This window comes from Suillus subaureus (genome assembly GCF_016647635.1).
Source record: "Suillus subaureus strain MN1 chromosome Unknown BJ212scaffold_78, whole genome shotgun sequence".
Classification (NCBI taxonomy): Eukaryota; Fungi; Basidiomycota; class Agaricomycetes; order Boletales; family Suillaceae; genus Suillus; species Suillus subaureus.
In genome coordinates this window covers 64,178-90,119 of record NW_024538634.1, presented here as the reverse complement: position 1 = coordinate 90,119, position 25,942 = coordinate 64,178, and the positions used below count along the sequence as shown (strand labels likewise).

Here is a 25,942-nt window from a genome sequence, read left to right as displayed (position 1 = left end):
ATCAGCTATTTTAGTCTCTACTGAATTCCATTTAGTAGAGCTCTGTATAGTGCTATGTGTGGTTTGAGGTTATAAGAATACGGCACAAAGGGGTACATGAAGACGACTTACCTATCAGTCAGTTCAGTCTCTCCTGAAGTGCGTTTAGGAGGGCTCTGTGTAGTGCTATGTGGGGTTTGAGGTTAGAAGAATACGGCACAAAAGGTATCTGAAGACGACCTACATAACAGCCACTTCATCTCTTCTGAATTAATGATGGCAATTTGCGTTGCAATGCATTTGGTGACTTCGGTTGCCTCTGGGCGACACATGGGGTCCCGAGACCAGCATTTGCTGATTAAGTTCCAGTGATCGTCAAGGATGTTGTCGGGACGTGTAGGAGTAGCTCCTTTGATAGCTCAATGATGATATGATTTGAACTTTTCTTCTCGTGCCACGGTGTAACCCCTGAGACGATCTGAGAGAGGAAAAGCTCAGGATAGCGTTGCAGAGAAATACAGATATCTCACGAAGAACATGACACTGCCAAAAGAATATACATCACTCTCGAAATTCGGTCGTACAGGTTCAGTCTCCGGGTCGATTCCAATGACTTCAGGTGCACGCCATTGAGGATTGACACTGCGGCCTGCGGTCGTCGTATTCAATTGCGACTCTACGTCCCCTGCGATTGTCGCGAGACCAAAATCTATGAGACGTGGATGCCCTGAACCATCTACGAGCACATTCCCCTGATGCTTATGAATGAGTGTAACACCCGCAGAGACTACTCGACATACAGGATGAAGGTCTCCGTGAACGACACTTCGGGAGTGAACTGATCCAACAGGCATCAAGAAAAAAATAATAACATAATAGAGATCTACGAACGATATTCGAGGCCATCAGCAACGCCCCTGGCCTGGTAGCATGAAAATAGATTAACTCTTGGTGAGTTTGATTATTGTGAACCAGAGACTCACCAATTTGATCCGAGTAGATGCGGAAATTGTACCTTGCTCCTTGAGGTACGCATATAATGTCCCAGAAGACATCCATTCGGAAATGAGAGCCGGAAATAGAGAATCTTGAACCTTCGCAATACCAAGTAGCGGGACGATAGTCGGGTGTTTCAGTTCAAGCCACACCCTGAGTTCTCGATTTATTCCCTATCATTGAGCAAAGTGTTAGTTGAGTTGGGGCACTCCAGCTAGTAGCGGAAAATTGACTTTGCTAATTTTTGCATGGTTCTCCCGGCCTGAGGACCAATCTTGAAGATCTTCACTGCGACCTGTCAATGGCCATTAGAGGACGACTGGTGAACTTGGGGTAAAATTTTGTCAAACCAACCTCCATTGTGCCTTCGCTGGACTCAATGGTACGTCGATAAACTATGCCAAAGGTACCAGCAGATGGAATTTCGTCCTTCGAGGTCGCAGTAGCAGAAATTCGAGATGTGAAGTTACGAGAGGTATCAATAGAAATAAAGTGATCGATGGGCTCGGGTACGTTTGTGGTCCGGACGATGCCCAGAGTCGCTCACTGTGACCTGTCCATGGTCACAATTGATAAACTCGGGAAAAAGTTGGTCGGACGAACCTCCACCATGTCCTCGCTGAACTCAATGGTACGCTGATGAACTATACCAAAGTAGCAGCAGATGGAATTTCGTCCTTCGAAGTCCCACTAGCAGAAATTTGAGATGTGAAGTCACGAGGGGTATCACTGCAGAACACGATGAAGCCTTTGGGTCAAGGCACGTTATGGGGAACACTCACTCTTCAAGCGCAAGTCCCTTCATGGTAGGCTGACTTGCGGCAGGAGGAGATTTTCAGGAAGAATAGTAGACTCGTACTTGAATTTGTGGTGCAATCTTTCCAAGTTGTGCAAGGCTTCCGCTGGGGATTATAAGAAGACCTGGCAGCCATGCAGATCAGACCATTCTCGTATTCTATCCGAGAAGCATTGCTGATCGTGGTACTGCCTCGAGGCTTTGGAATCTGATGGAAGGATCTATACTTTTAATATTGACACCAGAGGCAAAGTCAGTGTGCAAGCGGGCACGTCACTGGAGCGTTTTTGAATAGACTTCCATAGATCAATCGATCACCAGTTGCACTAGCACTGACTGCTAGTACCACCATGACAAACTTGAAGGAACCTCTGACTTCAAGTTCAATACGTAAAACCTTTATGTAATAAGTTCTAAGAGCCGTCCTTATCATAAACTGCCACAAACTAAACGTGAACATAGGTAGTACCGCCGTACTAACCGACATGATCTGTACATGTCGTGTACGAGCCGTTCAAAAGCCAACTTCGAATTGAGTACTATTGTGATTATATTACTGTTCGCCAACCGCAAGTTCATTGCAATCACATCAGGACCTGTTAATATCGCCGCAGCAAGTCATTGATATCTGTGGACACTATTAGCATATTCATGTTAGGAAGCAACCCATTTGAGTTTGCTTTTGGCGCTTCCAGTTCAAGGTTTCGGCCAACCTTCTAGGTAACTTCCGATGCAGGAGGCGGACACAATGTTAGCACGTGCTGAACGACAGTGACCTATCGAGGCCTCGAGGTCTATTGTGTCTGTCTGCTGACAGCAAGCAATACAATCTTTGGCGCGTCATGCGGTGATGCGAGGCATATGGCCCTCGGGGCGGTGGGGGTTGGCATATTGAATCTCGATTCCTGGCCGACTACTATGGATCACTGGAGGTTATGCGGTGATGATGTCCAGGAAGGCGATCGGTTACATTTCACAACGAGCGCTGCACAATGTTGCTTGCACGTTGCAACTGTTAAAGTTTGGTTCTAGTTTCAACGAAAAGGGGTAGTCGATACCCATATGCATCCTCATGTTAGCTTTGCAGGTCGTAATCTTCGTTGTGCACCGTGTCCTGCCTGCAATGGCATAAGCATCAGAAGCTGTTGACTTGTCATTCTCATCGAAGATCGTCCACCCAGCCAGAAGAAACAACTTCACTATAATCGTGAGCTCACCGTTGTGCCCTCTTGTTGCTAGAAGCCCAGTACTGAAGAAGCGCCATGCTAGATTCATTAAGTATTGTTAATGTCTGCCAAAACATTGTCATTTTTGGAGAAAGTGGCGTCGGGCAAAGCTCCATCATCAACCTCTTCGCAGGGCACCAGGTTGCTAGGACCTCTCTGGGCGCCGAACACGCCATGAAACGTATAATGTCACCATCAAGGGTGCGCCGTACCGCATCTATGATACTGCCGGGGTCGATGGCAACCGCATGGACCCAAGCCCATTTCTCAATGTTGTTATCGACTGACAAGTTATAAAAGAGCTATGGGTCAGCGGAGGAGTCCATTTGCTGCTGTACTGCATCAAGACAGGCAGGATACCACCGACGTTCGTCACCAACTACAGGCTATTGTGTGATTTTTTCTTCGAGGAGAAGATACCAGTTGCGCTCATCGTTACCCACCTGGAGAAGGAAGACCTCATGGATGATTGGTACGCGCGAAACGAGGGATCGTTCGACAGTCATGCAGTCAAGTGTGTTGATCATGCTTGTATCACTGCAGTGGCTAACCTAGATCCAAAAGGAAGTGAGTGACTTGATTATACGGAATAAGGATACAGTAGTGGACTGGAATAGAGGAGATGGGTGGCTTGGCCGGTTCATTGGAAAGTTGAAGGACCTCTTAACGGGACGTCCAAGCAAGTCAGACGTTCTTGGGGTCCTCGTGAAGCGCTGCGGGATGGAGGATAGCCTAGCAAAAGATGTGATCCAAAAACTTCATAAATGACGCAGGTTTGCTCATTACGGTAGCTGGGTATAGAGGCTGTTTCATTACGATTGGTTATCACCATGTAATACGACTGTAGGCAGGATTAGAATATTCAGATCTGCTATGACCGTATCATGAGTTTCCCAGAGGGGTATGAGACGAAGGTTGGGGAGAGGGGCGTGAGACTGAGTGGATGTGAGAAGCAGCGCGTGGTAATCGCTAGGACCATAGTGAAGAATACGAGGGTGCCGCTTTTGGATTAGGCTACTAGTGCGTTGGATGGTGCGCTTGGGAGACTTGTGGATGGAAGTTGTTTGAGTATTGCGGATCGATTGAGTACGATCAAGGGGACTGATAAGTGAGTGGTTTTCCTTGGGTGTTTTTTCTTAGTGATGGTGCCGATTTGTGTTCTTGGGAAGGATTATGGTTCTCAAGGACGGGCGGATCGTTGAGTAGGACTTACATACAGGGAGCTCCTTCAACTTAATGGCCTCTTTGCATCCATGTAGCAGGTCAGATCAGCGCGTCCAAAAATCCCAGCTGGATACAACATCGATGACGATGCACCCGTCGTCGGCATTCCCGAATTTGAAACGCGCAGCACAGCAGTCGAAGAGCGCATAGTCGTTGATTCTCCCCAAGTCGTTCTAGCATCCCTACAAGCCAAACCACATGTACCTATATCATCCCCCGTATCCGACGATGCACCCCAAGCCTTCTCAACGACAGCACCCACGTCCGATGCGCCTTCCATTCACAGTTATCCAGAGTGTTCAGTCGTACCTGCGCATGGACAAGACGCGAGTGTTACGTTTGGCGCATAAGTGACCACGCCTCCACGGACGGGTTTCCCTGCACATAAGAGAGCGCTTTCGACGCATAATTTCCAGAGACTTGCGAGAAGATAAGTCTCAGCGGTGAAGCTCCGAAATTGCCTGGGGTTTGACACCGGGACGTGAGCTTGCGAGAGGCAAGTAGTATGACGAGCAGCGGGAGTGGTGGTACCATGGTCTGGGATGTTGGTCTGTTGCAGTGGGCGTGAGTTTTATACACTTTGTATTTGCTATGCGTGGTACAGGAATTTATATAATCTGCAGAGGTGGAATTCTAGCGCTAGAATATAGAAAGGAGAATGAAGACACAAGTCATGCAATTGATGATATGAATTATATAGTAGAGTATGTAGTACCAACTCAGATGTGCAACATATCCTCGACAAAGACGAAGTCCACAATTACAATCGGGTAAGCATAAGGTATAGTTAAAGTCATCAATATACATCTTGCCTGATCATATCAGCCAACTGTTTTGCGACGTCTGGAGATACACCACAACGCTTCGTGAGATGAGGGACAAGATCCTTCTTTCTCGCATTCTGACCCTCTGGAACTAAATCCCTTAGCTTACGCATCAACGACACGAACAGGTTGTTCCCTCCTATCCATGCTTGCTTCTGCCCGTCAGCGGTAAATTGCTGAACAAGATTGCGGATCGTGATGCGCGATTCTTCATAAAGGTGTCGTGTCTGCCGTCCAATTTATTGGCGGCGGTGACACACGCATGACCGGCGACCTGAATCTGGTATTTGTCGAAGGTGCTTTGGTTTCTCTCCCACCAGGTCTCCATCCTCTGCTCTCTTTCGAGGTTCGTGATCGCAAGAACAATCGGGACTTTCTTCTCGCAGAGGAATTCGTGGTGAAAGAGCCGGTAGTTGCTCTGAAGCGTAGCAGTAACTCTGCCAGCGCGAACGCAAAATAGAAGCAGATCGATGCCGCCTCTTCCATCCAATTCCTTGATAAGTCGATAGACATTCTCGACAGACTTCAGGTACTCTTTGATTCCCAGCTGCGGTTCATGTAGTCCAATGGTATCGAAAACCGTATACGAGTCGCCACCGAAATCGATGGCATAGTCTTTCCACTGCATAGTACAGCGTCGCATGTCGGAAGATGTGCACGCTACCTCTTTGTCCGCCATGAGGTTGACGAGTGAGCTTTTGCCTGCTCCCGTGTCCCCAAATAGTACGATAGTTTTAGGCCTGTCCTCGCTTGTTAATACTGGAAAAATACGGAGCTTCATCTAAAGACTACATGCCTGGTGATTTTCGTTGCAAGGCATCCAATGACTTCCGCTGCCTCCAGGCGGTCCGCTGAGTTCCAAGACCAACATTTTTGAATCAAGTTCCAGTGATCATCAGAAATGTTATCGGGACGAGCAGGAGTCGCTCTTTTCGATAGCTCAATGATGATCTGTGGATGTGCCTTCTCTTTCCATGGTATATCCCCCGAGACGATCTGAGAGGAGAAATATTAGGATAGAGCTACAGAAAAACAAAGAGATCGCACAAAGAGCATGACACCACCAAAAGAATATATATCACTCTTGAAATTCGGCCGTACAGGCCGACCCTTCCGATCTACTCCAATGACTTCAGGAGCACGCCATCGAACATTGAATTCACGCGCCGCAGTTGTCGTACCCAACTGTAACTCTGGGTCCCCTACGACTGTTGCGAGACCGAAATCTGTGAGACGTGGATTCCCCGCACCATCTACAAGTACATTCGCCTGGCTTATGAATGAGTGCAACATCCACAGAAAGACAGCCGTACATACGGGATAAAGGTCTCCATGAACGACATTCTCCGAATGAACTGGGTAGGCATTAGGAACAAAAATAACAATAGGATAGTGATCTACGAACGATATCCGAGGCCGTCGGCAACGCCCCTGACCTTGTAGCATAAAATCAATCAATGTTTGGCGAATGTGATTGGTGAACAAGACTCGCCAGATGAGCTTTAGCCAAAGTGGTAATTGTACCATGCTTCTCGAGGTACGTATCCAATGTTCCGGAGGGCATCCATTGCGAAACGAGAGCAGGACACGGGGACTCGACGTCTGCAGTGCCAAGTAGCGGTACGATATTTTGGTGTTTTGACACTCTAATCCACACGTTAAGTTCCCGACGCATTGCCTACATAGGTCATTGAGCGAAGTGTGATCTGAATCGCCAAACTCCAATTAGATAACTGACCCTCACATATTTCTCCACGGCTCTCCCAGAATCAGTCTTGAACACCTTTACTGCGACCTGATGAATATCAGATGAACGATTCAAGAGCTTGGGTACTGTGGTAAGACAAACCTCTTTTGTGCCTTCGCTGGTCTCGATGGTGAACTGGTAAACAGTGGCAAATGAACCAGATTTGCACGGATTCCCGAGCTTCAACGCAGAAATTTGAGATGTGAAGTCGTCATGGATATCGCTGCAGGTGATTTCCGTTGCCTCTGGACGATCGTCTGGGTTCCAAGACCAGCATTTCTGAATCAAGTTCCAGTGATCATAGAAATGTTATCGGGACGAGCAGGAGTCGCTCTTTTCGATACTCAATGATGATATGTGGCTGTTTCTTCTCTTTCCATGGTATATCCCCCGAGACGATCTAAGAGGAGAAAGGTTAGGATAGAACTACAGAAAAACGAAAAGATCGCACAAAGAACATGACACCACCAAAAGAATATATATCACTCTTGAAATTCGGCCGTACAGGCTCATCCTTCGGATCGACTCCAATGACTTCAGGAGCACGCCATCGAACATCGAATTCACGTGTCACAGTTGTCGTACCCAACTGCAACTCCGCGTCTCCTACGACTGTTGCGAGACCGAAATCTGTGAGACGTGGATTCCCCACACCATCTACAAGTACATTGCCTGAGGCTTATGAATGAGTACAATATCCACAGAAAGACAACCGTACATACGGGATGAAGGTCTCCGTGAACGACATTCTCCGAGTGAACTGGGTAGACATTAGGAACAAAAATAACAATAGGATAGTGATCTACGAACGATATCCGAGGCCGTCGGCAACGCCCCTGACCTTGTAGCATAAAATCGATCAACGCTTGGCGAATGCGATTAATGAACAAAAAACTCGCCAATTCAACTTTATTGGAAGCGGTGATTGTATTGATAGGTTGCTCGAGGTACGTATACAATGTTCCAGAGGGCATCCATTGAGAAATGAGAACCGGTAATGGAAGCCCGACGTGTGCGATTCCAAGTAGCGGGACGATAGTTGGGTGTTTTGACAGTCTAAGCCACACCTTGAGTTCCCGACGCATTGGCCTACATAGGCATTGAGCGAAGAGTGATTGAATCGGCAAACTTCGGTTATATGACTGACCTTCTCATATTTCTCCACAGCCCTCCCGGAATCAATCTTGAACACCTTCACTGCGACCTGATGAATATTAGATGGATTATTGATGCAATCAGACAAGGTTGGTCCAATAAACCTCTTTTGTGCCTTCGTTGGTATTGATGGTGCCTCGGTAAAACGGTGCCAAATGAACCAGATGTGCATGGATTCCCGAACTCCAATGCAGAAATTTGAAATCTGAAGTCGCTAAGGGTATCGCTGCAAAATAAAAGGTCGAGGGACTGTGTCATTATGGGAGACTACTCACTAGCGCTGTTCAGCTATCATGGGTAGGGCTTTGCAGGAGGCGAGATCTGGGAAGTGAAGCAGGCTGGTTTTCAAGCTGATACATATGCAAGGCGCCTATCTGGGTTCGTAAGGCGGCCAGCTGGTAGCCATGCTGTAGGTCGCCTGGAAGCTAGAGGCTATGATGGATCATGGATTCAGGGATCGTGCAATGATGACATTGATATGACTGTAAGTAGTTAAGACTGTCGTCCCTTATGTAACAGTTACGCTGCCAGTGACAATCAAGCTCCTAGCGCTCACGCTACACGTCAGAGTCACAAGCATGATCATCGCTGATAATTACGCTCTCACTCCACATCGTCCAGGTCGTCCTTTGGAACGGTCCGACATCCCTCACGATTCGTTGCTGTTGCAACCATTTTGCAATCCTACTAGTAGCCTAGTAGCACCCGCCGCTTCCATCAGAATTCAATTCATTTACCTTATCAATCAATTAAATTCAGACGCGCATCACATTTGCACATCCTCTAGTCATGCATACCCAATTTTTTGTATGTGTCCTACCACTTGTGCACTTTTTTCCTCGTGTCGTTTACCTTTGTCTGCAATAACATCGTTACACAGAAGAAGCTGATGCGTGTATGAGACCGCTCCCGACATATCCTCTCATGACTTGTTTTACTGTGTTGCAACTTAATAGAAGATGCAGACGCTGATGGTCCTTGTAGTACCATTTGATATGTCACTTCCATCTCTAAAAGCAATCCTACCACCCGCTGTGCAATGTGTGTGTCCCCAATAAGATTCAATTCCAGGTGTGCGAGAGCCAAACCGTGACAAGGTCAGTATATTGGGCTGCTAATCTAGTGTAGCGCAACCTAACGCTTTTACAGACAACCCCGTGCGAAGTAACTGTGGATCCCTTATGATGCGAACTCTCCACCCGTATAACTCGCCTCACGCTCCATTTCCGGCCTTCCCACTATCCAAAGCTGCAATTCATCACAGTGCGTATCTCCCTTGCATTCTATCACCCCAATTAACTATTTCCCAGTTAATCTGTTTCCTCGTCCTTGTTCTTGGATGCATAGTCAACCCATTTCTCCCACTCACTTGCCACAGATCACTACCTTCGACACACCAGACCTAACTACATTTCCTGCATTCAGCGCCAGCTCATGGTCGTACCTAATCACCTACGTCCGGTTCCGATTCCTCGCATCTTCAGGCTATCTCAGCCATCTGCAACGCACTCTGGATCCCACTCATGCAATACAGCGATCGCAGCATGTCGATGCTCTCATTCGATCATGTGCTCTTTCTCTCAGTTGATATACGAAACGCAAGACGGGCGAGCTGCTCCGTATTCTCGATAGAGGAAGCGCAATAAACCGTGTTGGCGAGTCTATTGGATTCACGATGATTCCTGGATTCGTGGATGCATATGTTGCGCTTGTCGCGTTTGTTGTGAGATTCGAACTTGCATTGGATGTTGTGGTTGGAGTTATATCTGGGCGAGTATCATACTTACGTGCTGTAGGACTAGTATACAGAGGCGAATGAATGGGCGGGATGTGGTGAGTGCTCAGTCCTGCTTCGTTTTGTCTACGATTATGAAGTGAATCTTAACTGCATGCATGCTCAGGTCACTCGTGGGACCCATACGGATTGTCCCATTAACTACGAGACTGTCAAGTATTTCGAGGGGAGCCGTATGAGGCGCAGAGGTATACGGAGGCTATTGGGGAGTATCAGAGTTTAAAAAATAGGGTTGTTCGTGAGTGTTTCCGTCTTATCTCATTTCAAAAACCACGTCTTGTTTCAAATTTCCAAACCAAACCTGTGTTTCATTTTGATCGTGAGCGCAAATGCCGATCGCACCTGTGGTATCTGTCAACCTCCTGAACCTTGTACAGACGCTGATTATCACATCCAGTCTTCTGGTCGGTTATTTGATCGTGTGTCGCGCATCAGGAGGGGACAGAGTAACACTAGTGATTTGTGGTGTTCATCACCTATTATGCGTAGGTGGGTACCTTATCTCCTTCGTGTGGTGCAGAGCTGTCGTCTGCTAATCATCACCATGCTGATGTCATCCATACCAGCTCTACTTCCCTCCGTCGAACCTCGGCGGCATATACTGTGCAATCAACCAAAGCCTCGTCGATACCGAGCAATGAGCTCACTGAAATTGTCGATGAACCTGATGCCAAGGAATTGGTAGGCACAGAGCAGGCAAAAGCACGATCCTGCGCCTCTTCTACCGCTTCTACGAACTCCAACCCGGCTCAGGGCTGTATCCTGATCGACGGTCGAGACATCCGCACAGTAACGCTCTCAGGCCTGCGTCGCGCAATAGGCGTCGCACCTTAAGATCCCGTGCTCTTCAACGCCAGTATCGGGTATAACATCGCTTATGGCCGACCTTCTACCATTCTCCCTGTTACTCTCATGTCGTCTGGGATGTTGGGATGTTGTTGGCGTACGTTTTATACACTTTGTATTTGCCATGCGTGGTGTAGTAATTTATGTAACCTGCAGTGATGGAATTCTATCAGCGCTAGAATGGAAGGGAGAACGAATTCACATGTGATGCAAGTGATCATATGAATTATGTATTAGTATCAACTCAGATGTGCAACATATCCTCGATAAAGACTAAGTCTACAATTACAATCGGGTGAGCATAAGGCATGGTTGAAATCATCAACCTACGTCTTGCCTGATTCTATCAGCCAACCGTTTTGCGACGTCTGGAGATATACCACAACGCTTTGTGAGAAGAGGGACAAGATCCTTCCTTTTCACAAGCGGACCCCCGGCAAGTAACTCCTTCGGCTTACGTATCAACGACGCGAACAAGGTATCCCTCTGCCTGTCAGCGGTCAATCGCTGAACAACATTCCGGATCGTAGTGCGTGATTCTTCATAACGTTGCGGGGAATTTCCTCTAGTGGCGGTGATGCACGCATGACCGGCGATCGGGCTCAGGTATTTTTCGAAGGTGTTGCGGTTTCTCTCCCAGTAGTTCTCCATCCCCCCTGGCTCAATTTCGAGGTGTGTGAACACAAGAACAACAGGAACCTTCTTCTCGCACAGGAATTCGTTAAAGAGCCGGTAGATGCTCCGATGCGTAGCGGTGAGTCTGCCGGCGCGCATACAGAATAGAAGAAGATCAATGCCGCCTTCTTCGTCTAGCATCTTGATGAGCCGATAGGCGTTTTCGACAGCATCGAGGTACTGTGGAATTCCAATCTGCGGTTCATCGATTCCCATGGTGTCGAAGACACTATAAGACTCGCCGGCGAAGCTGATGGGATACTCTTCCCAATGCTGCGTACAAACAATCGCGTCACTAGATGTCGTCGCCACATTTTCGCCTGCCATGAGGTTGACAAGTGCGCTTTTTCCTGCTGCTTCCGCCCCAAATATTACAATACTTTTGTTCCTATCTCGCTGATTAACACTTTTAAAATACGGAGCATATGGAGACTACATACCGTTTAGGAGGACTGTGGTACTTAACCACCTGCAGTCCCTCCGGTATGGGGGTATCGGGCATACTAAAGGTTGTGTCGGGCTTGGTCCTACTTGTCAACATTAGACAACTACGGCACTAAGAGCATCTGAAAAGTACGTACCTTGTAACCGCTTCAGGAGGGACAGCCTGAACAGTGCTATGCAGCATTTGAGGTTAGAAAAATGCGACGAAACGGCACCCGAAGACTATGTACCTGTCAGCTATATCAGGAGGAGTGGTCTGTATAGTGCTACATGACGTTTGATAAATACGGTGCAAACAGCATCTGAAAGAATACGTGCCTTTCGGACATCTCAGGACGGATGGTCCGGATAGTGCTAGGTAACGTTTGAGATCAGAAAACTACAACGCAAACGGTGTCTGAAGACTACAAACCTTTCAACCATTTCAGGAGGGGTGATCTGGATAGTGCTATGTAGGGTTTAAGGTTGGAAAATACTGCGCAAACGTTATCTGGAGACTACATACCTGTCAACTATTTCAGGAGGGGTGGTCTGGATAGTGCTATGTAGTGTTTGAGGTTGGAAAAGTACGACGCAAACGACATCAGAACAATACATACCTTTCAGTCATTTCAGAACGGATGGTCCGAATAGTGCTAGGTAGAGCTCGACGTTAGAAAAGTACGACGCAAACGGCATCTGACGACTACAGACCTTTCAGCCATTTCAGGAGGAATGGTCCGGACACTGCTATATAACGTCTGCCGTTAGAAAAAAAAGCGCAAATAGCCTCTGAAGACTACATACCTTTGAACCATGTTAGGAGCAAGATTTCGAATCACGACCTTTGCTAAGCTTTCCCCCAACCCGCAGCGCTTCGTGAGGACTCTAAGAACGTCTGCTTTGCTTGCTTGCCCGATTGAGGAGTCATCTGCCTCAACGGCCCTCGCATGCGACCAATCCCCTCTATTCCAGTGTTGTGCTTGTCGACTGATCAATTTGCCCAATTCTGTTCTGGACATTTCGTACTTCTCCGTGCACTTCGGGTCCGGATTGTCCGCTGTAGTGATACAAGCATGATCGACATGTTTGACCGCCTGACGCTCGAACCATCCCTTGTTGCGTGTTGTACCAATCGTCCATGTGATCCTCTCTCTCTAGGTGAGTGGCGATGAGCGCGATTGGTACCTTCTCCTCAAAGAGAAGCTCATAGAGGAGCCTGTAGTTAGTGATGAATGTTGGTGGTATTATGTCCCCCTTGATACAGTACAACAGCAGATTGACTCCTCCTTTCTCACGGAGCTCCTTAGCCAACTTGTGAGCATTGGTGATAGCGTAAAGGAATCCGCTAGGGTTCGTGCGGTAGTCATCGAACCCAGTAGTATCATAGATGCGATACGGTATGCCGTCGATGGTGGTACCATATGCGTCGTAATGCAATGTAAGACTGTCCTGGTCTGACGAGGTCTCAGTGACCTTCCTACCTGCCAGGAGGTTGATGACGGAGCTCTTCCCAGCGCCACGTTCCCCGAAAATGATGATGTTCTTCGGTGTAATGCATTCAATGACTTCCATAGCATCCGGGCGATTCCGCGCATCCCAAGACCAGCATCTTTGAATTGATGTCCAGTGATAGTCAAGGATGTTGTCGGGACGCGGATGTTCGGCTTTTTGCGACAGCGTGATGCAGATTTGAACCGAATTCTTCTCCTTCCATGGTACATCCCCCGAGATGATCTGGGAGGAAACGGATTAGGATAGAGGGGCAGAAAACACTGAGATCGCACAAAGAAAATAACACCACCCAAGGCATAGATATCACTCTTGAAAGACGGTTTTTCAGGGTCACGCTCGATTCCAACGATTTCAGGCGCACGCCATCGAGAATCTAAGGTGCGGGTCGCGGTCGTCATGGACAACTGCAATTCTGCATCCCCTGCGACTGTCGCGAGACCGAAATCCGTGAGACGTGGATTCCCCGAATCATCTATGAGCACATTTGCCTAAGGCTTGTGAATGAGTGCAACATCCACAGAGAGATAACTGTACATACAGGATGAAGGTCTCCGTGGATGATATTCTCCGAGTGAACTGGGTAAGTATGAAAAACAACAATAATGAGATAATGATAGAAGGCGACTGACGGTAATTCAGGCCATCAGCAACGCCTATGGCCTTGTAGCATAAAACTGATGAATGCTTGGCGAATGTGATTGTTGTGAACAAGGGACTCACTAATTCAATTTTAGTTGAAACGGTAGCGGTAACTTGTTCAAGGTACATATATAATGTCCCAGAAGACATCCATTGGGAAACGAGAGCCGGAAATGGAGACTCGACCGTCGCGGTGCCAAGTAGCGGTACGATAGTCGAGTGCTTCAATCTTAGCCAAACCAGGAGTTCCCGACGCATTGTCTACACAGATCATGGAGCGAAGTGATCACAATCTAGTTAGTTGACCCACTTTTTCAATTTTCTCCATAGTTCTCCCGGGATCAATCTTGAACACCTTCACTGCTACCTAATGGATATTCGATGGTCGATTCACGAGGGTTGGTTAGTCAGACAGACCTCCATTGAGTCTTTGCTCGACTTGATGGTACGTCGATAAACCACGCCGAAGGAACCTGAATTACATGGAGATCCAAGCTTCAACGTCTCAGAAATTTGAGATGTGAAGTCACTAGGAGCACTACTATCGCTGCAAGATATAAAACGTCAAGGCAATGGTCATTGAACTCCAAGAAGGCTCACTCTTCAGGTGCGGGTTCTGTCATGGGTAGGGCTACCTTTGGAGGATGGTTTCAAGGAGTGAAGCGACTACATTTGCGATCCGATCTTTGCAAGGCATTCACCGAGATTTGTAAGAAAGCCTGGTAGCATGCATGCTGCACAGTCCAGACTGTATTACTGATCATATCGCCTCGAGGCCTCCATGTGGATGGACCCGTAATGGTACGATTCGGGAATTGACGCGGACGAATCGTGTAATGTCATTTCATTGGCACAATACGTACAATGTACATTCCGTGCAGCCCATCGCCTCATTAATGGCTTCCTGCTTATCAAACACATGGTCGATGAGCATCAGCACCTTTGGCACCCTTGACGTTGTACCCTTTCCCATAGTCCATGGCCCTACTTACTCCAAGTTTTATCTTATGACCTTCTGTGCACACTGCAGGCATACGTCTGGGCGTTGTGGTAGGAGTCGTGATGGCGAGCGTGGCGCTGACGAGGCATCGGAACAGTATACATATGGAGGTAGGTGAGCGAGATGTGGTATTGAATGCTTTTTGCTTTGTGTGAGGTGCAGTGTGAGGTGTCCATGTGCAATCGACTTGTGCCATTTTTTGCACTTACGTCGCGGTGACGTGGCGTTCGTCACCTATTTACGCCGGCTGTCTTCCTTCTATATGATCTGACTAGGCCTAGGGGAGGCTACCGAGAGCTTACGTCTTCCAGGTGACTCTGAGCACCTGATACTGAGGAATTGGTCTCCTTCCCTGCATACCCATCCTAATCCTCACAAACTACCCAATACAAAACGGGTGCTTGTTCTGCGACAGCCAATCCCCACGCTACACAACATCTCCTCCAAATACCTTACCCTCCCTGAGGATGTGTAGCCCTTGTTGGCGAGTCCGGAGCAGGCAAGATAACCATCCTTCGCTTCCTCTACCGATTCTATGACCTCCAAATGATCGAAGGACGGGATATCCGAATAATAACACTCTCAAGCATCCATCGCGCGATTGGTACAGTCCCACAAAACCCTGTGCTCCTCAACAGTAGCATGGGGTACAACATCGCTTCTGGCTCATCATCAACTACTCATCCCCCTGAAAGCAAAAGCTCCTCAGGTGCACGACTGCATCATGAGAAACGAGCGTCCGAGATGCAAGCATGGCAAATGTATCAGTCCGCTGTACCAAGTCGTAATTCAGATACGGCATTCCTCAATTAACGCCTAGAAGAGCGGAACTTTGGATGAGCGTGGAGCTGTTACTGCCCTGAAATATGCTGGCGCACTCTTCCAGAAACTTTGAAAGGTATGAAAGGTCCTGCGAACGTCAGTGAGGTTATGCTAATGCTGAGCAGGGCTCTTACCCTCCCACACTGATCTTTGTGTTTGTTCATCATTAATCAATAGCCTCTCAGGTATCGTGTTCCAACACTCTGAAGCTTTTTTCGTAAGCAAATTGATTTAGCTTGTGATTGACGCTGATTCTTTCAAGATTATTCTGCAGTAATAATACACGACCGTGAACAGGACTCTGGGTGGATTATGTATGACACGACACCATTCACTGGATACCTGCTAGTCCATGTTCCAATCAATGATTCGGAGCTCCAGTGATAGCACCGAAGTAGTCCTGTGCTGATCACTGCGTCATCTTTCCCTACTTCTGAAACGGTATGCCAGTTCAACAGACATATTTTTACACGATTTTGCGTCAATCCCCCATACCTGGTTTCATGTCGTAGCTCTATCCTAACTGCCCTTACTATTATGGCCCTCTTCCAGCGCGTTCGAGGTTGTTGATCAGGATTCCTCCACGGCAACTGGACCCCGCACTTCAACTACCAGATACGTCGTACGTGTATGGACGCGCTCCACTGTGAGGTAGTTGACGATCTTGCAGTATGGATGTCATTATTAAGAGTTTGTGACAATGTGCAATCAAATACAAATGATCACACGAAGCCAAATCTCTTTCCTGTCACTCTCGCTCTTGGTGGAATGTCCTACAGTGGCAGGACAAGCTCCCCACCCCACCCCCACTCTTAAGTGCGAGGTACTTAGACGGATTTTCCAAACCCTGATGTATCAATATGACAAATAGTTGTCACTGAAAGCAGTGACTGGGGTGGCGACTATCGCCCACACTTTCAAGTTTCGGGTGTCTTTGTGCCGTTCTAAATCCACACTCAATTGGTTCAAATATGCATCCGAGTCCTAGCTGTAATTTATATGTAGTGCAAACGAAAGGAAAATATGCACATGCTGTGATGGTACCAGGATGTAGAATTGGTAATTAGATAGTACAAACAACCGTTCATGATTTCTACGCTGGAGCAGTAAGTATACAAGCCAGAGTATCCTTGAAGTATCATAAAGTAGCATGCGTAGTGACCCAACCATACAGACGCTAACATAAATCCAAGAACCACAATTGTTTCAAGAAGCGGACACTATATTGGAGATGACGGGGGTACTGCCCATTTGATAGGACTGATAGAGGAGGCTGCGGATAACATCTTCTGACCGCTGTCGACGTCCACGCATGGCGGGTGATGCGTGTGGATTGTCAGGGAGGGAAGTGATACAAGCGTGTGCGGAGAACCGCATCCCGAGGCGTTCCAGATTATCCTTATTACTTGTCCACCATTGATCCATGTTCTGAGGATAACCTTCCATGAAGGTAACCACAGCGGCGACTGGTATGCGGCCTGAACCAGCAGTCGAGCCGACGATATCAGTAAAGGATTTATAATCCTTGACCAGTGCCTTCTCGGCCATTGATCCCTTCATACAATACAAGAGAAGATATACCCCATTGTCTTCGCACAGTTTCTTGTATGACTTTTTCAGGCGCCATTTCAAAAATAAGGTCCGGAAAAAACCCGTTGATTCGATGGACGAAACTTCCCAAAGTTTGAAACGGTAGGTTCCAATGCTGACTTCATAGGGGGTATGTGTGAACGTGGGGGTTTCTTGATTTGACGACGTCTGTACAGCATCTCGTCCCATGATCAGATTGATAATGGAACTTTTGCCTACTCCAGTCTCCCCAAAGATCAAAACATTGAAAGGTTCCGAAAGTGACTTCTCGCATGATAAGTAATCATAAAATGATGCACCAGAAGACACTCACCAGCGTTGAGACCGAAGTGAAGATATGGCGTGTTGGAGGAGTGGATGGCTTGGCTTGGCTTGGTGAATCTCGCGAGGAAGACTGGCTTGCACTTGTTGCCATGATTTCAGCCTGGTTAATAAGCATTGAAGCCAAATCGCACCAACCAAAAACTAGAGTTATTCACCTGATGTTGGGTAAACTGATCGATGTATCGAAGCACTTCCGTTGCCTCTGGACGACGCACAGGGTCCCAAGACCAGCATTGTTGAATCAATCCCCAGTAATCGTCCAAAATGTTGTCGGGACGTGCAGGAGTAGCTCCTTTCGATAGCTCGATGATGATGTGAGTTGAATGTTTCTTCTCTTTCCATGGTGTAACCCCTGAGAGGATCTGAGAAGGAAAGGCTTAGAATAGAGCAGCAAAAATCACAGAGATCGCACAAGGAACATGACACCACCAAAAGAATAGATATCACTCATAAAAGTCGGTTTTGCAGGATCATACTCGAGTCCAATAACTTCAGGAGCACGCCACCGAACATTGAGTTCACGTGCCGCAGTTGTCGCACCCCACTGCAACTCTGGGTCTCCTACGACTGTTGCGAGACCAAAATCTGTGAGACGTGGATTGCCTAAATCGTCTATGAGCACATTTGCCTGAGGCCGATGAATGAGTGCAACATCCACAGAGAGACAACTGCACATACAGGATGAAGGTCTCCGTGAACGACACCCTCGGAGTGAACTGAACAGGCATCAAGAACAAAATTAATAACAGGATAAGGATCTACGAACGATACTTGAGGCCACCCGCGACGCCCATGACCTTGTAGCATAAAATCAATCAATGCCTGGCGAATATGGTTGGTGAACAAGAGACTCACCAATTCAACTTTAGTGGAAGCAGTAATTGTACCTTGCTCGAGGTACATATACAATGTCCCAGGCGACATCCATTGAGAAACTAGAGCTGGCAATGAAGAATCGACGTATGCAATGCCAAGTAGCGGCACTATAGTTGAATGCTTTGACAGTCTAAGCCATAGTTCGAGTTCCCGACGCATTGCCTATATAGATTATTGAGCAAGCATGATTTTGAGTCGGCACACTCTAGTAAGATGTGATTGACCTTCTCAATTTTCTCCATAGCTCTCCCAGGATCGATCTTGAGCACCTTCACTGCGACCTGGTGGATTTTAGTTGGATGATTGATGGTCTCAGACAAATTGAACAAACAAACCTCCATAGTGCCTTCGTCGGTTTTGATGCTGCACCGATAAACTGCGCCGAAGGATACAGATGCATACGGGCGTCCGAGCTTTAACGCGTCAAAAATTTGAGATGTGAAGTCGCCAAGGGTATTGCTGCAAAGTATGACAAAAGGTGAAGGGCACATAGTGGAGGAAAACTCACTCTTCAATTGCGAGTCCCGTCACACGTATAGCTAGTGGGTTTCAGTAAGTGAGGCGGACTAATGGATGAATGAAAACTGATGAATACATCCAAGCACTTCCACAGCCCTCGGGCGATCCAATGGGTCCCAAGACCAGCATTTCTGAATCAAGACCCAGTGATTGTCTAGAATGTTGTGGGGACGTGCACTGACAGGGTTGGCTCGTTCCGCCAGCGCAGCGACAATTTGAAATGCCCCCTTATGTTTCCATGGCACGTCCCCCGAGACCACCTGAGAGGAAAAAGCTTAGGTTGAAGCTAGAAGAAATACAACAAGATCGCACAAAAATCATGACACCGCCAAAGGAATATATATCACTCTCGAAAGTCGGTAGTTCAGGGTCACCCTTGATTCCAATGACCTCGGGCGCCCGCCATCGAGGATTGAAGTCGCTGCCTGCGGTTGTGCTACCCCACTGCAAATCTGGGTCTCCTACAACTGTTGCGAGACCGAAATCGGTGAGAAGTGGATTCCCCACACCATCTATGAGTACATTTGCCTGAGGTTTATGAATGAGTGCAATATCCACAAAGAGACGGCCACACATACGGGATGGAGGTCTCCGTGAATAACATTCTCCGAGTGGACTAGATGGACATCAAGAACAAAAATAACAATAGGATAGGGAATACGAACGATGCCTGAGGCCCTCGGCAATGCCTGTTACCTTGTAGCATGAAATCGATCAATGCTCGACGAATGTGAGCGGTGAACAAGACTCACCAATTGAGCTTTAGCGGAAGCGGTGACTGTACCTTGCTCGAAGTACATGTACAATGTACCAGAGGGCATCCATTGCGAAATGAGACCCGGCAAATGAGACCCAACGTGTGCGATACCAAGTAGTGGTACGATAGTTGGGTATTTTGACAGTCTAAGCCACACCTTGAGTTCCCGACGCATCGCCTACATAGACCATTGAGAAATTTGTGATTTGAGTCGGCACGCTCCAGTTAGATGTGACTGACCTTCTCAATTTTCTCTATAGATCTCTTGGGAGGATGGATCTTGACCACCTTCACTGCGACCTGATGGATGTTAGTTGGATGGTTGATGCGATCAAACAAGTTGGTAAGACAAACCTCTGTTGTGCCTTTGTTGATCTCGATGGTGAACCGATACACGTCACCGAAGGACCCAGATGCGCATGGACGCGCGAGCTTCAACTTCTCAGAAATTTGGGGTGTGAAATCACTAGGGATATCGCTGCAAAAAAATGAAGGATGAAGGCAATAATTATGGGAGAAGGCTCACTCTTCGGGTGCAGGTCCCATCATGGGTAAGGCGTATTTGCAGGAGGCAAGCTCAAGCTCTAGGAAGTGAAGTAGACCAGTGTTCAAGTTCAAATGTAAGGCGCTCATTCAATAGCCACTTTTACGACATCGCCTAGAGCGTGGATAATAGATTGAATTCAGGTCCAGAATTCGTGCAGGGACTCGTTTATTAATGTAGTAACACATATATGGCGGCTTTGGACAAGGTTTGAACAGTCTTCCACAGGCCAGTGTGTGGTACCATGACGTTCGAATCAAAGCTCTGAGAGATGTGTAAGGTTATAAATTTGCCTACTCGGTTCCATCGACTATGATTTCAATACTCCGTATCAAATTACTATTAATCTATTATAAGTCCCTCCTCAAGACTGCTCCTCATATATATGCATGCCAACAGCATGTCTCTACATAAGTTAAGTTACCAACACTTTGCTCTTGCAACCAGAAACCAGAAACGTTCACAATTTACAATCGACTTGTAAATCCATCTACCTTTTCAATCTAATCCGTCTTTGAGTCAGGTCTGCATTGCATCTCAAATCTTTTGCATCATGTCCTACCTCTCAAACGCATCCATCCTCGCCTCCTCCCTCTCCTCATCGCGTTCTTCTTCCCCCGCGTCGTGATAGTGACTTCGCGCAAGGTTGTCTAAGGAAGACTCGGAGTTAGGTTGATCGCACGCTTGGAATTTGGGATGCACATGCGCATATTATATTAGCGGGTTCTGCTAGGGTCGTCAAGGTCTGCCTCATCTGGTTGTAAGAGAAACAACTCAAGGGATATGCTGTGACATGAACGGTCTCGTCAATTCCTCGTAGCGGGAACTCTTCACCCGTATATCTCGCTTCACGCCCCATCTCTGGTCCTTTTGTTATTCAATTCATCACAGTACGTACATTTCACCAACCCATAAATCCTCAGTCATTGATCGCTCCCTAATTAATCTGTTTCCTCATTCTTGTTCTCGGACTTAATGCCTTGCTTCCCTTCACACTTAGCAAGCACTCAGATCTGCACATTTGACACCCGGGATGCGGTTCCCTTCCCCGCACTCGATTCAAATCTATTGCTCTACTTCATCTCATCGAGCTATGTCCCCGGCTTCTTCGCATCCTCCAGCGGCCGGTGTCGGAGACGCCCTGCCAATTTTTTCTATGTTAATGTACGCGTGCAGATCACTTGGAGTATCTGCGTGGATTGTCTGCTGAATAAATTACCAGACTTTGGAAGAGAGATGTTTGTGAACGCTATTCTATCGTCTTATCTCAAAAAAATACTTTCATGATTTCTAGACCTGAGCGTCCTTTGAACCTCTGAGTCGTCCAAACGCTCATCATTATCTCTAGTTTTTTGGTTGGTTCATTGTTCGTCGCACTTCGCATCACAAGGTGCCACAATACCAGCGACCTTGTTATCACTTCTTATGCACAGGTGGGTACTATCATGTGTCTCCTGCAGTGAAGAGCTGATGACCTCTAATCACACTAGTTCTAATTACACTGCGCAATTAACCAAAGTCTTGTTGATACCAAGGGGCTATCAAGCATCCTTGCTGAACCAACCAAATCGGTTGATTCCGCTGATGCAAAGACATAGTGGTCTCAAACGACAAAGTTGAATTCGGTGCGCACCCTTTCCTCCCAATCCATCCGAACTACCCCTTACGACAACAAAAAATCCGCGTTGCACAACATCTCTTCCAAGCTTCCTGCAGAGGATACGTAGCCCTCGTCAACGAAAGCAGCATGCGCAAACTCATCATCCTCCACCTCCTCCACCTCTACAAGCCAAAGGACACGTACCCGTAGCATTCCCCACCTCAGGTAACGTACTCCAAGCATTCCCAGCGGTAGCATCCATTGCCCTGCTACGACACATCATCATCACTCTCTGATCATTGACATGCATTTTTTAACGACATGCGACTTGGATTTTTTTTCTCGATATATACACGCGTTGCGATGCTGTATTGAGATTGCTCGGTCAGATGTTCGCTTTGGCAGCGAAACGTAGTTCCGTGGATCTTGGCCTGTTCAATTTTGGGCGTGTGTTTATCTACTTTGTATTTGCTATGTGTGTGGTTGTAATTTATATAACCTGCAGACGGAATCCTAGCACATGAAACGAAGGGAAACTGAAGACGAATGTGATGTAATAATATCCGAACTATGTAGTACAACAGGCATGTCATGGATTGTATCGTATCATTGATAAGGACCAAGTCTACAGTTGCAACGGAGTGAGCAAAGGCATAGAAAGGGGTTAAAGTGATTAAGTACAAATCTATTCGTCTTGCTTGATCATATTAGCCAACTGTACTGCAACATCCTCAGACATACTGCAACGCTCCATGAGAAGAGGGACGAGATCCTTCGTTTTCATATGCGAATTGCCTGCAAGTAGCTCCTTCGGTTTACGCATCAACGACACGAACAAGTTGTCCTCTCCCATCCGTGTTTGCTTCTGCTCGTCAGCGGTACACTTTGTAACAAGTTTGCGGATCGTGATGCGTGATTCTTCATAAAGGTCTCTGTATCCGCTGCCCAATCTGTTTGTGGTAGTGATGCACGCATGACCAGCGACCTGGATCTGATATTTGTCGAAGGTCCTCTTGTTTCTCTCCCACCAGTCCTCCATCCTCCGCTCCCTTTCGAGGCCCGCGATCGCAAGAGCAACGGGGGTCTTCTTCTCGCAAAGGAATTCATGAAATAGTCGGTAGTTTCTCTGAATCGTAGTGATGATGTTTCCGGGGCAAATGCAGAATATAAGTAGATCAATGCCGCCTCGTCTGTCCAATTCCTTAATGAGTCGATAGGTGTTCTCGACAGACTCGAGGTATTCTTTCATTCCCAGCTGTGGTTCTTCGAGCCCAACGGTATCGAAAACCTGGTATGAGTCTCCGCCGAAATTGATGGTGTACTCTTTCCATTGCATTGTACAGCGTTGCATGTCAGGAGATGTTGGCGCTAGTTCCTCTCCCGCCATGAGGTTGATGAGTGAGCTTTTGCCTGCTCCCGCCTCCCCAAATAGTACGATAGTTTTGTGCCTGTTCTTGTTTGTTAATATTATGGAAATACAGAGCATCTAGAGACTACACGCCTTTTAGGAAGGTTATGATCCTTAACCAGTTGCAGCTGCGGCCCAGACATACTAGGAGTCGTGTTACGCTCGGTTCTACTTATCAATATTTGAACAATTATGGCAAGAGCATCTAAAGACTACGTACCTTGCAGCCATTGCAGAAGGGATGGTCTGGATAGTGCTATGTAGCGTCTCAGACTAGAAAAATACGGCACCTGAAGACCACGCACCTTTCAGCCGTTTTAGGACGGATGGTCTTGGTAGTGCTAAGTAGTGTCTCAGGTTAGAAAAATACGGCGCGAACGGCCTATATGGAAACTAAATACCTTTCAGGAGCAAGAATTCGAATCACATCTTTTGCTAGGCTCTCCTCCATCCCGCAGCGTTTCGTAAGGACCCCGAGCGCGTCTGACTTGTATGGACGTCCGGTCAAGAGGTCTTTCAACCCTCCAGTGAACCTCGCAAGCCACGCATCCCCGCCGTTCTCCGCCCCATGTGCATGGCGTCTGATTAAGCGGCCCACTTCTGTTCTGGACATGTCGTACTTTTTCCTGTATGTTGGGTCCAGATCGTCTGCCGCAGTGACACAAGCATGACCAATACACTTGACCGCATGACGCTCGAACCACTCCTTGTTCCGCGCGTACCAATCATCCATGCAATCCTCTCTCTCCAGGTTAGTAACGACGACTGCGACTGGAATCTTCTTCTCGAAGAGAAATTCATAGAATAGTCTGTAGTTGGTGGCAAACATTGTTGGCGTCCTGCCCGCCTTGATGCAGTACAGGAGCAGAGCGACTCCTCCTTTCTTTCTCAGCTCCTTCATCAGCTCGCCAGCATTGGTGATGGCGTTGAGAAATTCGATGGGGTCCACACGGTCGTTGTCGGCCGCAGCAGTGTCATAGATGCGATACGGTACGTTCTCGATGGTAACATCATACGCTTCGTAATGCAACGTACAAACATCGGTGTCTGAGGAGATCTTAGCGACCCGGCGCCCTGCAAGGAGGTTGATGATAGAGCTTTTCCCTACGCCACGCTCCCCAAAAAGGACGATGTTTTTGGTATCCATCGACAATAGACCTAGTATGGTAGTTCCTCAGTACTAGGTTTTAGCTGGCAATGAAACAACGGTGAGCTCACGGTTACAACAGGTTATTGTTTTTGGCTGAGTGGATGATCTTGGACGAAAGCGAGGAATTAATGACTTCTGATACTGAGTACGCCACTTGCAGACACAAAACAGTGATGCAATGAAGATTACGACCTGCAAACCAATCGCGAGGCTGGACATTTCCAGTTTCCCTTTTTCGCAGGTGCGGCATGTGAGAAACGTTGTGCTGCAGTCGTGAAGTATGAATTATAATCGATTATCTTGACATGCCTGGTTGGTGTCCGCCAGTGGTCCACTGCAGTTATGACTCCCTGAGAGTGATATTCCCTGCACCACTGCAAACCCTGCCAACGCTCCCAGCGCTCGTACTGCTCGCTGTTAGCAGGTAGGCGCAGCCACAATATAGTAATGTTGTCATCTTGAATGCTGTCAAATCTCGATAACTCCCTGACGGCACGCGCTAGCCTTGCATTCGCTTCCTTCTTAAGTACTAGTCGAAGACCCTTGATCTAGCAGTACGGGCAATTTCGAACGAGTTGCTACCTGGCGACATTTCCTGAGAAATATATCAATAATACCGATGACTTGCAATGTATCGAATACCCCAATGTGATCAAGGGACTCGACTACAGGTTGCACTTACAGACTTATAGTTTGTCAGGTGGACGCAAGAAGATAAGCACTCGAGGTCGAACATCTAGGGTGAATGATTCGACCGCAGCTATAATATTGCGGCGCTGTGGGTCGAAAATGAAAAGAGACCATATATATTTGACGCACCTCAGCCGAGTCCAGCCCGCAGGTCCGATCGTCTCGGGACTAGCGGACCTTTAACTCATCATGTCTCTCGCCAGTACTCGTCAACGTTCGATGACTCAACTCATGATGTTTTCTTTCACAATGAAATTGAATGAGTCCCGCAACACACTATGCGATACTTGCACACTCGTATGTGGGGTCGTGTGCACACTGATCTGCTTTATGTGTTTATAACTTTCTAAGAGGCACTCTGAACCAGTCCTCGCCTGGACCATCCGATGTCCCTCTCTTCACTCGATCTTTACTTCCATAGTCTTGTATCACCCTGTGGGTGGCGGCTTTGCGCGATTTATCTTATCTGGACCTCGAGGCATCACTGTATCAGACTTTGAAATGGTGCGTGTTCGAGACTTATCTACGTACGAGTGCAAAAGCCGAGCTCAGATTGAATACTATCTTACTGCTCGCTAACTGGATTGAAAGTCAATACAAGCTACCTATGAACATGATTGGCATGAAGGAATGCATTTGAGTGCTGCCGGATCGACAATTCGGCCAGCCTTCTAGATAACTTCCGAAGCAGGAGGAGGACGCAAGGTTGGCGCGTGCTGTTTAAATTAATGACCTATCGAAAACTTGACAGCTGTCTGAGTCTTGACGATGTCGAAATCGCTGTTGCGGTCTACCTACTGGTAACAAGCAGCACAATCTTGG

General features: G+C 47.4%; 12 protein-coding genes across 12 annotated transcripts; 2 read left to right on the top strand and 10 right to left on the bottom strand.

Annotated features, from left to right (window-relative positions):
• Positions 1–337: 337 nt before the first annotated feature.
• On the bottom strand, positions 338–2,126 carry BJ212DRAFT_1581337 (kinase-like domain-containing protein; the record flags this gene model as incomplete). Its single annotated transcript, XM_041342305.1, has 9 exons — positions 1,758–2,126; positions 1,626–1,704; positions 1,326–1,404; positions 1,209–1,270; positions 963–1,148; positions 871–901; positions 780–817; positions 510–731; positions 338–457 (listed from the first exon to the last, which is right to left on the bottom strand). Exons 1-9 carry the CDS (start codon positions 1,778–1,780, stop codon positions 338–340), a joined length of 840 nt encoding a protein of 279 aa, XP_041186295.1. The 5' UTR covers positions 1,781–2,126.
• A 1,709-nt stretch (positions 2,127–3,835) lies between these two features.
• BJ212DRAFT_1397751 (uncharacterized protein) lies at positions 3,836–4,963 on the top strand (the record flags this gene model as incomplete). The annotated part of the gene is made up of 3 exons (XM_041337258.1): positions 3,836–4,034; positions 4,212–4,785; positions 4,845–4,963. A coding segment is annotated over one exon (312 nt), but the record flags the coding sequence as incomplete, so codon positions are not given.
• A 329-nt stretch (positions 4,964–5,292) lies between these two features.
• BJ212DRAFT_1222188 (P-loop containing nucleoside triphosphate hydrolase protein) lies at positions 5,293–5,784 on the bottom strand (the record flags this gene model as incomplete). Its single annotated transcript, XM_041329400.1, has 1 exon — positions 5,293–5,784. A coding segment is annotated over one exon (492 nt), but the record flags the coding sequence as incomplete, so codon positions are not given.
• Positions 5,785–5,822: 38 nt separating this feature from the next.
• Positions 5,823–6,338, bottom strand: BJ212DRAFT_1285747 (kinase-like domain-containing protein; the record flags this gene model as incomplete). The annotated part of the gene is made up of 2 exons (XM_041331907.1): positions 5,823–6,041; positions 6,093–6,338. 2 exons carry the CDS (start codon positions 6,336–6,338, stop codon positions 5,823–5,825), a joined length of 465 nt encoding a protein of 154 aa, XP_041186292.1.
• Positions 6,243–8,458, bottom strand: BJ212DRAFT_1397729 (kinase-like domain-containing protein). Its single transcript, XM_041337257.1, has 13 exons — positions 8,223–8,458; positions 8,109–8,173; positions 8,052–8,083; positions 7,940–7,996; positions 7,692–7,859; positions 7,603–7,633; positions 7,511–7,552; positions 7,244–7,470; positions 7,112–7,192; positions 6,841–7,071; positions 6,538–6,723; positions 6,363–6,481; positions 6,243–6,314 (listed from the first exon to the last, which is right to left on the bottom strand). Exons 1-12 carry the CDS (start codon positions 8,240–8,242, stop codon positions 6,443–6,445), a joined length of 1,179 nt encoding a protein of 392 aa, XP_041186291.1. The 5' UTR covers positions 8,243–8,458; the 3' UTR covers positions 6,243–6,314; positions 6,363–6,442.
• A 1,613-nt stretch (positions 8,459–10,071) lies between these two features.
• BJ212DRAFT_1487357 (uncharacterized protein) lies at positions 10,072–10,576 on the top strand (the record flags this gene model as incomplete). The annotated part of the gene is made up of 2 exons (XM_041341271.1): positions 10,072–10,161; positions 10,232–10,576. 2 exons carry the CDS (start codon positions 10,072–10,074, stop codon positions 10,574–10,576), a joined length of 435 nt encoding a protein of 144 aa, XP_041186290.1.
• On the bottom strand, positions 10,538–13,794 carry BJ212DRAFT_1397717 (uncharacterized protein). The gene is made up of 14 exons (XM_041337256.1): positions 13,740–13,794; positions 13,474–13,689; positions 12,875–13,423; positions 12,494–12,801; positions 12,401–12,436; positions 12,307–12,342; positions 12,213–12,248; positions 12,120–12,155; positions 12,026–12,061; positions 11,938–11,973; positions 11,845–11,880; positions 11,704–11,790; positions 10,910–11,651; positions 10,538–10,867 (listed from the first exon to the last, which is right to left on the bottom strand). The coding sequence occupies exons 2-13, from the start codon at positions 13,597–13,599 to the stop codon at positions 10,910–10,912; spliced, it is 2,064 nt and encodes a 687-aa protein (XP_041186289.1). The 5' UTR covers positions 13,600–13,689; positions 13,740–13,794; the 3' UTR covers positions 10,538–10,867.
• BJ212DRAFT_1397715 (uncharacterized protein) lies at positions 13,622–14,615 on the bottom strand. Its single transcript, XM_041337255.1, has 7 exons — positions 14,441–14,615; positions 14,258–14,387; positions 14,151–14,207; positions 13,922–14,101; positions 13,831–13,875; positions 13,740–13,777; positions 13,622–13,689 (listed from the first exon to the last, which is right to left on the bottom strand). Exons 1-5 carry the CDS (start codon positions 14,461–14,463, stop codon positions 13,855–13,857), a joined length of 411 nt encoding a protein of 136 aa, XP_041186288.1. The 5' UTR covers positions 14,464–14,615; the 3' UTR covers positions 13,622–13,689; positions 13,740–13,777; positions 13,831–13,854.
• Positions 14,616–16,666: 2,051 nt separating this feature from the next.
• On the bottom strand, positions 16,667–17,880 carry BJ212DRAFT_1397712 (uncharacterized protein). Its single transcript, XM_041337254.1, has 3 exons — positions 17,732–17,880; positions 17,566–17,676; positions 16,667–17,516 (listed from the first exon to the last, which is right to left on the bottom strand). Exons 2-3 carry the CDS (start codon positions 17,665–17,667, stop codon positions 16,869–16,871), a joined length of 750 nt encoding a protein of 249 aa, XP_041186287.1. The 5' UTR covers positions 17,668–17,676; positions 17,732–17,880; the 3' UTR covers positions 16,667–16,868.
• On the bottom strand, positions 17,780–18,207 carry BJ212DRAFT_1235732 (kinase-like domain-containing protein; the record flags this gene model as incomplete). The annotated part of the gene is made up of 2 exons (XM_041329533.1): positions 17,780–17,952; positions 18,003–18,207. Coding segments are annotated over 2 exons (378 nt in total), but the record flags the coding sequence as incomplete, so codon positions are not given.
• Positions 18,208–18,786: 579 nt separating this feature from the next.
• On the bottom strand, positions 18,787–19,636 carry BJ212DRAFT_999999 (kinase-like domain-containing protein). Its single transcript, XM_041344555.1, has 2 exons — positions 19,284–19,636; positions 18,787–19,231 (listed from the first exon to the last, which is right to left on the bottom strand). Exons 1-2 carry the CDS (start codon positions 19,545–19,547, stop codon positions 19,019–19,021), a joined length of 477 nt encoding a protein of 158 aa, XP_041186285.1. The 5' UTR covers positions 19,548–19,636; the 3' UTR covers positions 18,787–19,018.
• A 2,707-nt stretch (positions 19,637–22,343) lies between these two features.
• On the bottom strand, positions 22,344–24,832 carry BJ212DRAFT_999368 (uncharacterized protein). The gene is made up of 6 exons (XM_041344554.1): positions 24,499–24,832; positions 23,682–24,438; positions 23,586–23,621; positions 23,501–23,536; positions 23,374–23,451; positions 22,344–23,320 (listed from the first exon to the last, which is right to left on the bottom strand). Exons 1-6 carry the CDS (start codon positions 24,647–24,649, stop codon positions 22,558–22,560), a joined length of 1,821 nt encoding a protein of 606 aa, XP_041186284.1. The 5' UTR covers positions 24,650–24,832; the 3' UTR covers positions 22,344–22,557.
• Positions 24,833–25,942: the final 1,110 nt, after the last annotated feature.

What these genes read in the sequence shown, in the direction of transcription:
- BJ212DRAFT_999999 (XM_041344555.1), bottom strand. Translation starts at nt 19,547, where the DNA reads ATGTGTGGCCGTCTCTTTGTGGATATTGCACTCATTCATAAACCTCAG. An exon ending in TTGGCGGTGTCATGATTTTT is followed by an intron (nt 19,232 to 19,283) that starts GTGCGATCTTGT and finishes TTTTCCTCTCAG; the next exon opens with GTGGTCTCGGGGGACGTGCC.
- BJ212DRAFT_1397712 (XM_041337254.1), bottom strand. Translation starts at nt 17,667, where the DNA reads ATGGCAACAAGTGCAAGCCAGTCTTCCTCGCGAGATTCACCAAGCCAA. An exon ending in TCACTTCGGTCTCAACGCTG is followed by an intron (nt 17,517 to 17,565) that starts GTGAGTGTCTTC and finishes TCATGCGAGAAG; the next exon opens with TCACTTTCGGAACCTTTCAA.
- BJ212DRAFT_1397717 (XM_041337256.1), bottom strand. Translation starts at nt 13,599, where the DNA reads ATGACGACCGCGACCCGCACCTTAGATTCTCGATGGCGTGCGCCTGAA. An exon ending in AGCTTCTCTTTGAGGAGAAG is followed by an intron (nt 12,802 to 12,874) that starts GTACCAATCGCG and finishes ACACGCAACAAG; the next exon opens with GGATGGTTCGAGCGTCAGGC. An exon ending in CGTTCTGAAATGACTGAAAG is followed by an intron (nt 12,249 to 12,306) that starts GTATGTATTGTT and finishes AACACTACATAG; the next exon opens with CACTATCCAGACCACCCCTC.
- BJ212DRAFT_999368 (XM_041344554.1), bottom strand. Translation starts at nt 24,649, where the DNA reads ATGTCCAGCCTCGCGATTGGTTTGCAGGTCGTAATCTTCATTGCATCA. An exon ending in CGTCCTAAAACGGCTGAAAG is followed by an intron (nt 23,537 to 23,585) that starts GTGCGTGGTCTT and finishes GACGCTACATAG; the next exon opens with CACTATCCAGACCATCCCTT. An exon ending in GATCATAACCTTCCTAAAAG is followed by an intron (nt 23,321 to 23,373) that starts GCGTGTAGTCTC and finishes AAACAAGAACAG; the next exon opens with GCACAAAACTATCGTACTAT.
- BJ212DRAFT_1397715 (XM_041337255.1), bottom strand. Translation starts at nt 14,463, where the DNA reads ATGACAGAACCCGCACCTGAAGA. An exon ending in CGAGCAAAGACTCAATGGAG is followed by an intron (nt 14,208 to 14,257) that starts GTCTGTCTGACT and finishes AATATCCATTAG; the next exon opens with GTAGCAGTGAAGGTGTTCAA. An exon ending in CTATGGAGAAAATTGAAAAA is followed by an intron (nt 14,102 to 14,150) that starts GTGGGTCAACTA and finishes TGATCTGTGTAG; the next exon opens with ACAATGCGTCGGGAACTCCT.
- BJ212DRAFT_1397729 (XM_041337257.1), bottom strand. Translation starts at nt 8,242, where the DNA reads ATGATAGCTGAACAGCGCTA. An exon ending in CTTCCAATAAAGTTGAATTG is followed by an intron (nt 7,634 to 7,691) that starts GCGAGTTTTTTG and finishes TTATGCTACAAG; the next exon opens with GTCAGGGGCGTTGCCGACGG. An exon ending in GTTCATCTGATATTCATCAG is followed by an intron (nt 6,724 to 6,840) that starts GTCGCAGTAAAG and finishes TGACCTATGTAG; the next exon opens with GCAATGCGTCGGGAACTTAA.